The following is a 13,403-nucleotide window of genomic DNA, read 5'->3' as shown; positions in this document are numbered from 1 at the left end:
TCAACCCAAACAGTAAAAACTCACTTTAGCATATAAATTACACAACAATACACATGCAAGCTAGAGAGTGCCGAAGTTATGACGTCACTTTGTAGGACAACTCGGAAGCTAGCGGCGCATGGGTTCCCTCGGTCTAAAAGCAATGCATTTTCCCCATAGACTTTTGGAAAATCGCAAAACGTAAGATCTGTGTTTAACAAAGAGTAGTGACCCTTACACGTTTTGTCTAGCAAGATAATCTTTACAAGTTAATCCAAAATTTATACATTTTGAAGCCTATATAAAGATTTTAAAAAACACAATTAGACACAATAAAGTTTAAAAAACCACAAGCAGGTTACACTGTAACTGTGTGTTCTGTCATAGATCAAAACGTGAAAATGTTTCTTTGTAGGCTTTGTTCACCAGAGACCTTATTTCAGGCGATTTAGCAAAAACCCATTCAAAAATACCATAGGCTGTAGAGCGAGGGAACCGGTAGTGCTAAAATGCTAACACACTTCCGCGTTTTGGCCTACAGAGTGACGTCGTAACTTCGGCACTCTATACGACAATTCACCATGACGTCACAACAATAATAGACGTTCTTCCGGGTGGCAAAAGCCGAAGCGTCCCTATGGCAACACTAGTAAATTGCATGGAGGGAGACACACCGCCGGCAGAAGCCTAATCTACATTTCAACAGTTGATTCAAGAACAGACGTGGTGGAAATTCGGACATAGTTAACATGATCATTAAAGCTTAGATTCTTTGATCTAGAGACGTGCACTCCCAACGCACTAGAGACCGCGGCGCGGGACTAGATCTGATGGCCGAGTGCGGGCGGTAATGTACTCTGTGTGTGCGGATTGCAGGAGAATAAAACGATTCGCGGGACTCCCGCAAACTAGAAATATCTATGAATAAAACAAATAAAAACGAATACATTTGTATTCATCTGTTGCAGAAAAGCAACAAGAACAACTAAAACAAAATAGAAATGACTTACATGGCAGAGTTTCTTTTTATAACGTGACTGCAGCGATGAGCGATGTAGCCAATCACAGACATATGTGTTGATTTATTGAACGCATTGGCCAATCAGAAGCATTTACGATGAAGAAGCATTTACTCACCGCTCAAAAGAAAGTAACATAGAAAGTAATAGAAATAACTACGTTAGTTGAGAACGTCAGTTATATAACGACCCACGTATTAAAATGGTTGGGTTTAAATCGGGCTCAGGCTCATAATTAGAAGACGATATGCACTTTTGACTTTTTTGATTTTTTACTTTTTTCTGAAGGAAATCGATAAAAAAACCTACACCTTTTGCTGTATATCTGGTGGCGCAACCCCATACACAACATATTTTCGCCATAGATTCAACTTTGATCAACAACAATGATTTTAACTGTGTAACTGTTCAGTTGCCGGCTGGATCTCTTCAGTTAGTCAATGGAAGCCGCTCGCGTTCTGCCACCCGGAAGTATCGCGGTGCCTATTGTTTACAAACATTCTGAAATGCCCTATAAAGACGCACTCCAAAACGGCGGCCGTGCTACCAAATCGCCACCTAGTGGCTGTTACCCAAAAATCATCAGAGTTTCGCCTCTTGCCTGCTATAATCTTTGGTTCCGCTTTGTTGCATTTTAATCTTGTTACAATGTTTAAAAGTTTAAAATTTAAAAATGGATATGTGTAAAAAACCCAGCATTATTATTATTATACTTAATAATACTTAATAATAATAATAATTTAGTTCTCATGACCTTGTCAATCACTGGCAATTTGTTTACCTTTTTGTCAAGTTATGGGCTGTATGACACAATGATGTGTTCTCACTCCAGGCACACTGGATCAGGAACTCTCCTCTGTCCAAGATCCACCAGACTGAAATTTCTTGACATCTGCTGAGTGTTACAAGCTGCTAGGTGTCAGTCATCTTTCCAGTTGATGTATAAAAGAGCACCTGTCCTTACTGTGCGAACAACCACTTTCTGATCAGTGAATGATGGCCACACTAGTTAAGCTGACAGTTCCATACAGGAAGACATTTGTCACACTTTACTGAGACTGACCATCAGTTAAGGCATGTTGGAGGTATTAGCATAAGCTGCGCGGGTGACTTCAGTGATTGCTGGTTTTTGGAGTGACAGGGAAAAAAACACACAAAGGCGAGTGGCTCATGTTGACACTGCAGATTTGCAGACGAAAAGCTGACAGGTTTGTCACCGCTGTGAGGCTTTCTTTGTCAAGATGAATAAACATCAAAGAACATTTAACCCTCGTTTTCATGAATAATTGAGGAGTAAGACTCCAGAGTATGTGCGGCGCAAAGTTCAGCCATCTGTTTCCTACTATGAAACTATTGTTCATGAGTTCAAGGGGTTTCGAGAAGCAGAAATTTAGACGTCACAGCAGAGAAGGAAAACACTAGCAAACAACAATCATGTTTTTATATAGGGCATATTGTAACCGTCAGTAATATCCTGTGATGCAAACTACTCAACTTTTTGTCAAAATATCCATGATCACTCACATCAAGACGCCGCTGCGGTGGAGGAGTCCTTGCAGGAGGAGCAGTGTTTGGCACTGCGTGTGGAGCTGTGTGGAGAAGCCCATGTCCACCTCTATTCCGTTACTATCCTGATCACTGTACTAAACACTGATAAATCTATGCTAACTTGAAGCTATCCTAACTGTACTATGCTACTAGCTACACAAAATAATCTAAATTATCTATATAATGCTATGCTAAATAGATGCAACAATACTCTATCCTGATCGTTTTCAAAAAAGAATCTAAATAACTATATAAATGCTATGCTAACTAGATGCTATTATATGCTATCCTGATCGTTTTCAATACTCATAAATCCAACTCCTGACTCGCTACAGTAGTTTTGACGGAACCAGATGCTTTTATACCAGGGGCTGCCAAGGGCGTGGTGAGCTCGCACCAAGGGCGTGACAGAGTGGCGTCTGAGAGTTCGCTACGTCAGAAAGTACTAGTGATGGCCGGTTCGTGAACGAATCGTTCTTTTGAACCGGTTCTTTTTAGTGAACCGGTCGAACCAGTACACTAAATCGGACTGAATCGTTCGAAACAGTTCGCGTCTTGCGTCAGCGCTAAACCACAAGTTACTAAAGTTACTCACTTTCAGACATGCCTGACAGTCCCTCCGAATCGAAATAAACCAATATCCAGAAGTACATTTTATTCCAGTAACTCAAAAAGTTCACTGAACGGAGACATATGTTGGTGCTGAGAGAAGTGATGAGCACGAGCAGCTGATACTGCGCATGCGTGTACTACCGAACGTACAGATACAGCGGTCGGATAACCAGTACAGAACCGAGAACTGTTTCTTTCGGACACGTTCGACATATTGAGAACTGATGAGTTAATGAGCTGGGCATGCGTGCATTTTTTTTCTGAGGGACGAAATGTACGTTTCCACGTCTTTAGTTGAACATCAGTAAGTGTAACAAAATAAAACATTTTGGAAACATGTTTATCCCATTACTGTATCACTGTATTATTTTAACGATTGGAAATAATGATTGGATTCTAAAACTGTCAAACTACTAAACATTTATTATTATACTAAAATAATATTTTCAGGAACAGCTCATTTAATTTCTAAGTAACAATATAAATCTTTGATGTAAACTCTTGCCAAGGTTTGGTGCACTGCTTAGTAAATGTTTATGTGTTAACATAACGAATTAAACATATATGTTTAATTCGTTATGTTAACACATTATAAACATGATGTATACTGTTACGTATAGGCTACAGGCTATATTGGAGACAGACATGCATCGATTTTTTTAGTTTTGTCGACTGTATATTCAGGTTTCAGCTCAGCACAGGCCTATGCTATGGTTCTCGAGTCGAGAACTGGTTGTTGCAGCTCTTGAATCACTAGTGCAGAACCGAGAACTGTTTCTTTCGGACACGTTCGATACGGAGAACCGATGAGCTGGAGATACTGCGCATGCGTGATAGCACCGTCTCTGAACAGAACTTTCTTTCGGCCGGCTGATCTTGTGCTGATATACGAGCACGCAGTAGTACGGGTGAACCCAGGACTTAAATGAGAGGGCGAATCGGCGAAATGTAAGTTTATTTAATAACAAATAAAATGATGAAGACCATTTATGCATTTTATATATTTAAAACATGTAAAACATCCGCGTTAGCACATCGACTAGGCTGCAGCAGGGTTCGTTTTCAAAATGTAAATGTAAGAAACTTATCCAAGATGATTATGACAATGCATACTATTATTTAACTGAAGTTGTGATTACAAATGCCTTTAATTTGAAGTATTTTTATCCGCCGGGATGATAGAATTGACGTCATTACGTGATGACGTAAAAGAACTGGTGAACCGGTTTTTTGAACCGGTTCATTAAAACGAACTGTCCGAAAGAACCGGTTCGCGGAAAAGAACCGGACTTCCCATCACTAGAAAGTACCCCTACTGCAGGAGCTTTCCGTTTAACCTGAAGAGGGCAGCACTCAGACGTTTTTACACCATATATTTGAAAATCAAAACACTTTATACTCAATTGTCAAAAAATGTACTCGAATCAATGAACAGCATTTATGAAGCTCCATTCTTACAGATCATTAACTAAAAAAAGTTGTTTTGGTGTTTAGTTACCCTTTAAGCAAACATGAACTATTTTTTTGAATGCAAATTTTAAAATAAAAATATTATTTGCAAAATTTATTTTACTGTTGTTCCTTTTTTCTTTATTTACTTCCATTTAAATAATTCAATTATTTAATTAATTTAAATAAAAAGACCATTAAACAAAACACCAGCCAGATTTAGCAACAGCTTGCACCAGTGCAAACCCTCTTTTGGCGTTTTATTTTTATTTATTTTTTTAAAAACACCTACTGTAAGAATTTACTAAAGACACGCAGTAAAAAATTAGTTCTGAAAAGGCATGGACAGTTAATGTACGCATTTGTAGAAGTTTCCCTTTTAGGGAGATGGCCCTCACTGCAGAAATCCACGGAGAGGAGTTGAATCCAACTCCTCCCACCTTACAAATACCTAAACCTACACAGCTCGACCCCCTGATCCCTAAACCTACCTAGCTCCACCCCCTGATCCCTAAACCCACCCTTAAACCTACCCAACTCCACCCTTCACCCTTCACCCTACTGCTTTCAGGCGCAAAATTTATGGGAGGATAGTATTTAAATGAATGATGCAGGAAAATTTACTAAGGTTTGAGCTCGTCAATGTACTGGTATTTACAACTTCGCAACATTATTTACCTCCTTATAACCGGCCTTAAACCAGACGCTACCTGGTAGATTGCGTCAGCCAAATGGAAATGATCTGACAATGTCTGTGTTCTTTAAAGAGCTCCTATCATAGCATTTGAAATGTTCCTATTTTTGTTTTGGGAGTTCCCAAAAACAGTTTAACGTGCATGCAACGATAAAACAACACTTTATTTGTCTTATAATATGCATTTATTTTTACCTGATTTGCTCAACGACTCCCAAATGATTCGTTCGACGATTCGTTTTCCCAAACACCTCTTTTGAGTGACGCGAATCTGCGGCGATTGGTCAAATGACCCAGTCAGTTGTTATTGGTGAACCGTAGGCAGAGATTGTCGAAAATGGAACGCCCATCACCATTAATGGATTATAGCTTGTCAAGTGTTGAAAATTGTATATACAGTGTATGAACAAATGTGTCAGAAAAAGTGTACTTTCCACACGGTCCCTTACTCACGCGAGTCAAGGGACTCCGTCAAGAGTGAGCTTTCCCGGTGAAACTCACATTGCGGCGGCTTTTGAGGGTAGTGCTTATTATATAGAGCGAAAATACGGAAGATTAAGCTTGTGAAACATTGTTAGCCTTGCCTTTTTAGCGGCAATGGGGTTTAAATTACTTTTGGCTAAGTCATTTAGGAGGTAATTGCCATTTTTTAGTGAATATCTGGGGAATATCAAAAACAAAACTAACTTCACCCTGCTTAGAAGCTGCGCGACACAACACAACACACACAAAAAAATATAACTATATTGTGCATGCTGCAGAAAACATAACAGCACACATTATTAATATTACTTGCAGATTGTGATTCGGAGGAGGACGAACCTGATCCATATACTGGATACTGAGCCCTCCTTCGGGAACAATCGGCTTGCGAATCCACATTTGTTTCATTTATGTTTTTGAATGATTCGTCATTAAAATGATGAAAACACAAGGTTCGGGGAATACTGTTGTGGAATCGTTGCAAATATGAACTCTAACCACTGATTCTTCACATGCTCGTCCCTGGGCAATGAAAACAAGTGGCTGAACTGTCTTTGCAATGTAGAACACAGCGTCTTCTCGACATGATGCTATTCAGCTGAAGTATTTGAATGTGTTCTAGACTTCAAGTTTACACTTCCATCTGCGGGCGCAGTTGTTGGGAGCGGCCAATGAGCTAATGTTTCGCATCTACGTCACTACGAAACAGCTAATGACTCGTTTCAAAAACAATTCATTTCATAGACTCAGAGTCGACTCTCACTTTTGAAAGGCAATAACTTTATAAACGGTGCACTTTCAGATATAAATCTTTGCAGGATGTTTTCAATCCCTTGCAGCTATATTCCACACTACATGAACAGTCATTTTCAAAAATCCATGATAGGGGCTCTTTAATTTGTGAGTCGTCTGTAGATCAGACTCAGAACTTTCCACTCCCATTGCCGCTGTATGTATTGGAATTGTGCTCTCACGCTAATTTACATTTATTCATTTAGCAGACGCTTTTATCCAAAGCGATAGAATTTACCCTGTTTAGTAAATCTTCCCCTAAAACTAAAATCATTTAATGAAAACTCTCATAGGGGCTAGTTGAAAATAAATTAGCAAAAAAAAAAAAAAACTAAAACTGCCTAATTAAAAAAATAAAAAAATAAAACAATAAATAACTTTAAAAACACTGTGAGAGACTCTGGGGTCCCATTGTCTGTAAAGGTTAAAAATCCCTGATCTTAACTTCACTTGTTCTAGATTTAATGGGTTTGAGAATGCCATCTAATACATGGCGATGATGGTGTTTCTATGGTTACTAACCTCCAGTGACTGCAGGTAGCCCTCCTGAGGGTCGCAAAGCAGTGAGGAGATGCGGTGGTTGTTCCTCATACAGCTCACACTGCTGTCTCTCCAGAGGGGGAAAATCTGCCTGACGACGGTCATCCTTCCCAAGGAACTGTGGGCCAACTCCATAATCTCAGCATCACTGATCTCCTACACTCACAAAGAGACAGGATACAAGAATAATCATGAGTATTTATGAATCACATTAGAACTTATTACATTCAAAATGATGATACTGGCTCTAAGATACCTTGTAAAATATCCAAGGAAACAGATTAAAAACTTGTTTGCTTAAATATGACATCAGTTGTGGGTCAAGTGTTATTTGTACATCATGTGAGGTGTGCCAACATAAAGTGTTACATCAGTCACGTATAAGCTTTGGTTACACTGCAGGATGTATTTGTTACAAGTAAAGTATACATAAAAGTACTAAGTAATATCAATTGACAACATATAGACAACATATGTAAATCGTATGTAATTATACATCATGTTCTGTTATTACTAAAATAAGGTAACATATGTAAACAAGGAGACTGTAAATAAATTGTTTTTTTTTTAAAAAAAACATTGGCACATAGAGATTGTGAAAAGGTAGAAAGAAAAGAAAATGGCATAATCATTACTTTAAAGCACATAACACTGAGGAAAGAGGGACTCAATATCAATAACAACACAATCAATATACTGTACAAGCAATTTCAAAGCAGTATCTGGAATGCTGGGAAAGCTGGGTATTATTGCATCAAATTAGGGTATTTAAATAAAATCTATATAAATGGTAAGCCAATTAAGGCAATGGAAATGGTTTTCAATGAAGAACAAATATTGAACTCCTCTGACATCATTTGAGTCTGGAAATTTTAAGAAAATTTATTGTTCGATAAGAATTTGCAACAATACAGTATATTCAACCTTGTGAACATAATAGGTGAACATATTTAAATGTCAAATAATTATTCATATTGGTCCACTTCAAACCACAACCGAATCTTTTGTTTTAAAAGAAACTTGCTGAAAAATCATCTCACACATGAATTCAGTGGCGGCAAAGGGGAGGCAAGAAAGGCACAGCCTATCCAAAATGTGGAGGTGATTTAATGTTACTAACATAGTTGTTATTTTCATTTTATGTCTCAGAATGTGTATTTCCCGTTTGTCATTTGACAACTGTAGGATCATAAAATATTAATGAAGTCAGAACCGTCACTGTTCTTTCCCAAACGTGTCAAATCTGCTGATTTAATTAAACTGCTAAAGAGAAAGGGAAGAGGAAAATCCATAGCCAGAGACTTTTGCTTCTGTTGGGGGAAGAATTTGACTTTCAGCAGTCAGTGTTCAGTCAGCAAAAAAACAACAACAACAACAACAACAATATATATATATATATATATATATATATATATATATATATATTGGAGAGGAGGCACCAATCATCATAGAGATATACTGTAAATTACAGTATATTATTTTGAACTGCAGCCACTGATAATGTACTAACGACATTAATTATGTAGAGAAGAGATAAAGAATATTTGATGAAAAAAAATGCCCAGCTACAAATAAATAAATAGGCTACAGCAATCAGCTTCACTAAACAGCCAAACATGTTCTTTCAATACAGACATTTAAAAGGACAGAGCGATGTATGTTTGCTTCTACCTGATATTATATTATTTGTATATTGTATTGCTGTATATGTGTCATTTTCTTTAATTTGTTTGTCTGAAAGTGACCAAAAAAGACTTTTAAAGTAGTTAAATGTGCAGTGTGTGATTTTAGTGGCATCTAGCGGTTCGGTTGCAAGTTTGCACTAAGGGCTCGGCCCACTGCTCACCCCTACCTTTCGATGAAGCTACGGTGGCTAAAACAGGACAAACATATCGTCGAGACAGCAGACAATAGCCAGATTAAGCCAAGAGTGTGAACATTGTCACTGTTTCTGTACCACAGTCCATTATAAACCACAACATGGATAAAGTTTACAAAGCCATAGTCAGGTGAGGATCAAGAGTCTTAATATATAATATAATAATAGTAATCAGCTGATTGTCTCATGAACATAACCAGCACATTTCTACCACATAGCAAACCCATAATACAGCGAGGGAGAAGAACCACATGAAACTATCCAACTACATATTTTTCCTAACAGGGTAGTAAAAGTTTAGCTGGCTAAATATGAGCTGTTACTGTGGCTGAGCTGGTTAAAGCGTGAAGCATTGTTTAAACTCGACAGTGCGTTCGGCATTTGTCTGTCTGTCTATCTATCTCATGTTATTTAGATTTTGTTTTTATTTAAATAATTAAATCAAATAATTTTGGGCTACAGAATAATGTTTAAAAATTATAATTTTAGGTTTGAATAACTTATACAACTACATTGGATTATTAATCAGTGTCGAAATAAAGTAAATCTGCAGAGTTTTACATTCAAATGCAGGTAAAGGGAAACATTGACACAGAGAAGAAAGCGTTAAACTCTTCACATGTGCTCGCGCATGTGAAGCTGAACACGGCCACTTCATCCAATGCCCATGATGTTCTTTAATCTTCCTGTTAAAGTGAGTGTGAAACCGCTTCAGACGTTTCAGTGCGTAAAGGAATCTGAACAAATCATTCAAACTGAATTGCGAATGGATTTAGACAGTTCTGCCAACATGTTTGATTAAGACTTTGAACAGAATCGACTCAAAAAAGTGATTCATTTGTGAATTGAGCCATGCCTAGAAAAAAAAAAAAAGATGCAGCGCACTTGGAATAAACTACGCATTTAACAACATATTACTGAATAACAAGAGGAATGTCGCCTAATGTAACAAGGTAAAAGAACAGTTTTTCATTTATTTATTTTTTATTTGAAAGGTAGGCATACTTGAATTAAACTACGTACCCACATTTAAAGGAACACTCCGACTTTTTGGGACTTTAGCCTATTCACCTTACCCCCCAGAGTTAGATAAGTCCATACATACCTTTTTCATCTCCGTGCGTGCTATAAGTCTGTTTGATGCACCCACCGCTAGCCTAGCTTAGCACAAAGACTGGATGTGACTGGTTGCAGCTTTCATACTAATCCAAATGAGAGACAAAATAACGCAAACGTTTTCCTGTTTACATGTTGTGATTTGTATAGTCACATAATGTACAAATAACAAAGTCAAATGAGACACAGACATCTTTTAACCGTATAAAACCTGGGAACTATTCTCTGAAGGCGAAGCACTGCTACTTTGGCGGAGTGATAACCGCATCACCGGAGACACGCCGTGGTGAGGAGAGTTCGCTCAGAGTTTGGGTAACAGAGTCAGCAATTTATAAATAGTAAAAGCGTAGTTTACAGTCATGGGTTTTCGCTCTATTGTAAATAGCTGCGACAGTAAACAGGGGAGGTAATACCATGTTTCACAGAATTCCAACTAAAAACGCTGACTGGATGAAGAAATGGCTAACTTACTTACTCTGGATATTTATCCAAACACACCTAAATAGATTATCAAGGGACATTATGTTTGCTCGGTACATTTCAATGAGGACGATTGTTTTGAAAAAAATGGAATTTGCCACACGGACCATAAACGTGTGCTGAAGGATACGGCCATCCCATCTATTGCACAGACAGGACAAGTGGATCACCTGCGGCTGCGGTAAGTGTTCCGTTATGTTTTTAGATGACCTACTGTAACAGTGCCATTAGCCAGATCTAATGTAACGTTAGTGACACTATTATATGATTAGGGTATGAATATGTTTTTATCTTGATGCGGCGCGGACGCGCTTGGAAAAAAACGAGCGCGTTGAACTTTGCACCCTCCGCGCGCCTAGCCTAAATTTGAAATAACCATGGAAATAACGAACTTGAGCGTGCAAAAGGGTACGATAGGCTGTTCAGGCTGAGTTCATTGTGCAAAAACAATTTGTGCTATTACTTTCCCCTTATTCTATCCTATAGTAATGCAATTATACTGTATATTATATGCTGTTGAATACATTTGGTTCAGCTAATAAATTACATTTAAAATATATTGAATCCTGTAATAATAATTGTTTATTCATGTTCTGTGATATTTATAAATCTGGATGCGTTTTTGGTTGGAATTCAATGAAACATGGTACTGTATTACCTGGTCTCCCCAGTTTATTGTCACAGCTCATACAATAAAGCAAACACCCATGATAAACTATGCTTTTCTATATAACGTTAGTAATTGCTGACTCTTTATTCCAAACACTGAGCGAACTCTCTGCTCCTCGTCACGGTGCGTCTCAGGTGATGGTTATCACTCTGCCCAAGTATCAGTGCTTCGCCTTCAGAAAATATAGTATTTATACGGTTAAAAGATGTCAGTGTCTCATATGGCCTTGATATTTGCACACTCTGTGACTATACAAACCACAACATGAAAATAAAAAAACGTTTGCGTTATTTTGTCACTCATTTGGATTAGTATGAAAGCTGCAACCATTCACATCCAGTCTTTGTGCTAAGCTAGGCTAGCGGTGGGTGCGTCAAACAGACTTATAGCACGCACGGAGATGAAAAAGGTATGTATGGACTTATCTAACTCTGGGGGATATGGTGAATAGGCTAAAGTCCCAAAAAGTCAGAGTGTTCCTTTAAATCTAAAAAGTAAAAAAAAATAAAAATAAATACCTTGTTCTGTTTGCTGATAATGATGACCGGCCTCATCTCTGTATTTCCACAACTTTTTCGCTAAAGCTAACACTTCTGCTTCTGAGTGTAGGCAGTATAGACCAGCATTAAAGGTGGTTAGCTCCTTGACACCCTCCTCTTCGTAATTCTTAGCTCATTTAAAAAAGCTATTTATTCGCGGGACATTTTTAATAGCAGCCGCTTTCTCTTTCTTTTCCTTCTGTTTTTCTCTCTTGGCAGCCCTGCTGGTCTTTATTTTTTTTTATTCTGATTGGATACTTATCAAGATCGAGGCCAGGCCTTGTGTATTCTATTTAAAAAAAAAAAAAAAAGAAGAAAAGAAAATCCGATCACAGAGGTCCCCTCTCTGCGCAAGGGCCCCCTGGGCATGTGCCCAGATTGCCCGTATGGTAGATCTGGCCCTGTCTCCGCATCCCCTAGAAATCATTTAGGGGCACCATGCAGGCTTTTTTTTTTTTCTCTGATTTTGAAAACTCTTTACGATCAAATTAAAATGCTTCCAAGATCAACTTGTCGACTGGTTGGTGATTCCTGTGATACTGATTTACGGTCAATGACAAGAGTACTAATCAACTGTCTCACAAACGTAACTAGCACATTTATCCCCACATACAAAAGCCATAACACAGCGAGGGAGAACTAAGTTACATGAAACAGTCCAACTACGTATTTTACACCACTGACAAGGGAAAAGCTAACTTCTAGGTTTCTGCGGCTTCTCTTTCAAGGTAGTGACGAAACACACTCTGTAGCACTGTTTGTTCGCTTTCGGCTACGGTAGAAAAATGACGTCACAAAATGTAGACCTTCATAGAAGGGGGTGCCCGCGGTTATGTAGATATAAATGAGAAATTATGTAGATGTCTCATTCTAAGGTAATAAAAACTTTAAGGTTTATTAAGTAAGTTCTTTATAGAGAACTGAAAAATAGTTACGGATATTATATTGCATTTCTATTAATAGATACTCAAACTTTTTACACATTGCACCTTAAAGAAAAAAAAAAAATAGCCAGAGACCACCACTGCAGGAATTTCTAAGTTATGCTGGTGGACCAACATAGCCATACTGTTGTTAACCAACAAAAAATCTCCAGTGAGTTGCACTAAAAGCATGTTCAGTTTTATACAAGAGAGACAAACATGAACCTGGTTTTGAAATGCACTAAATTGGCCTGTTCATCCCAACCCGGATATCATTCCCTCTGCAAGATCAGTGATTTAGAGATTTGAAGATTTGGATTTTAAATTCCAAGAACTTTGGAATGAGCTGACCAGAGGCGGACAGAGTACAAAGCTTTATTACTTATTAGTAAAAGTACAGATACCCCTTGCTAAATTTTACTCAAGGAAAAGTAAAAGTACTACAGTCGGATATTTATTTAAGTAAAAGTACTGAAGTACTTGTTTTTAAAAGTACTTGAGTATCAAGAGTACAAGAGTACATTTTCTAAATATTGCATTACTACTGCCACAGTGCTTACATTTATGTACTGAAACATACTACATGGAGTTATAAAAAATATTAATGTTAATACATTGGAGAATGTAAAAGGAATTGAAAGTAAAATCAAGTAATTTTTATCTTTTTTACCATGTTGTTT

General features: G+C 37.8%; 1 protein-coding gene across 2 annotated transcripts in view; it reads right to left on the bottom strand.

Moving 5' to 3' along the window:
* The window catches only part of grid1b (glutamate receptor, ionotropic, delta 1b), a 618,587-nt gene that overhangs the window by 88,067 nt on the left and 517,117 nt on the right, over window positions 1–13,403 (bottom strand). For both annotated transcript variants that reach the window (XM_089121931.1, XM_089121932.1), the window contains exon 6: window positions 7,099–7,272. In XM_089121931.1, coding sequence (XP_088978057.1) covers window positions 7,099–7,272 — 174 coding nt within the window. The remainder of the gene's footprint in view (window positions 1–7,098; window positions 7,273–13,403) is intronic.

Source organism: Pimephales promelas, chromosome 17 (assembly GCF_988280905.1).
Source record: "Pimephales promelas chromosome 17, fPimPro1.hap1.1, whole genome shotgun sequence".
Classification (NCBI taxonomy): Eukaryota; Metazoa; Chordata; class Actinopteri; order Cypriniformes; family Leuciscidae; genus Pimephales; species Pimephales promelas.
Note: the sequence above shows the minus strand (reverse complement) of the source record. Positions and strands in the feature narration are given on the sequence as shown.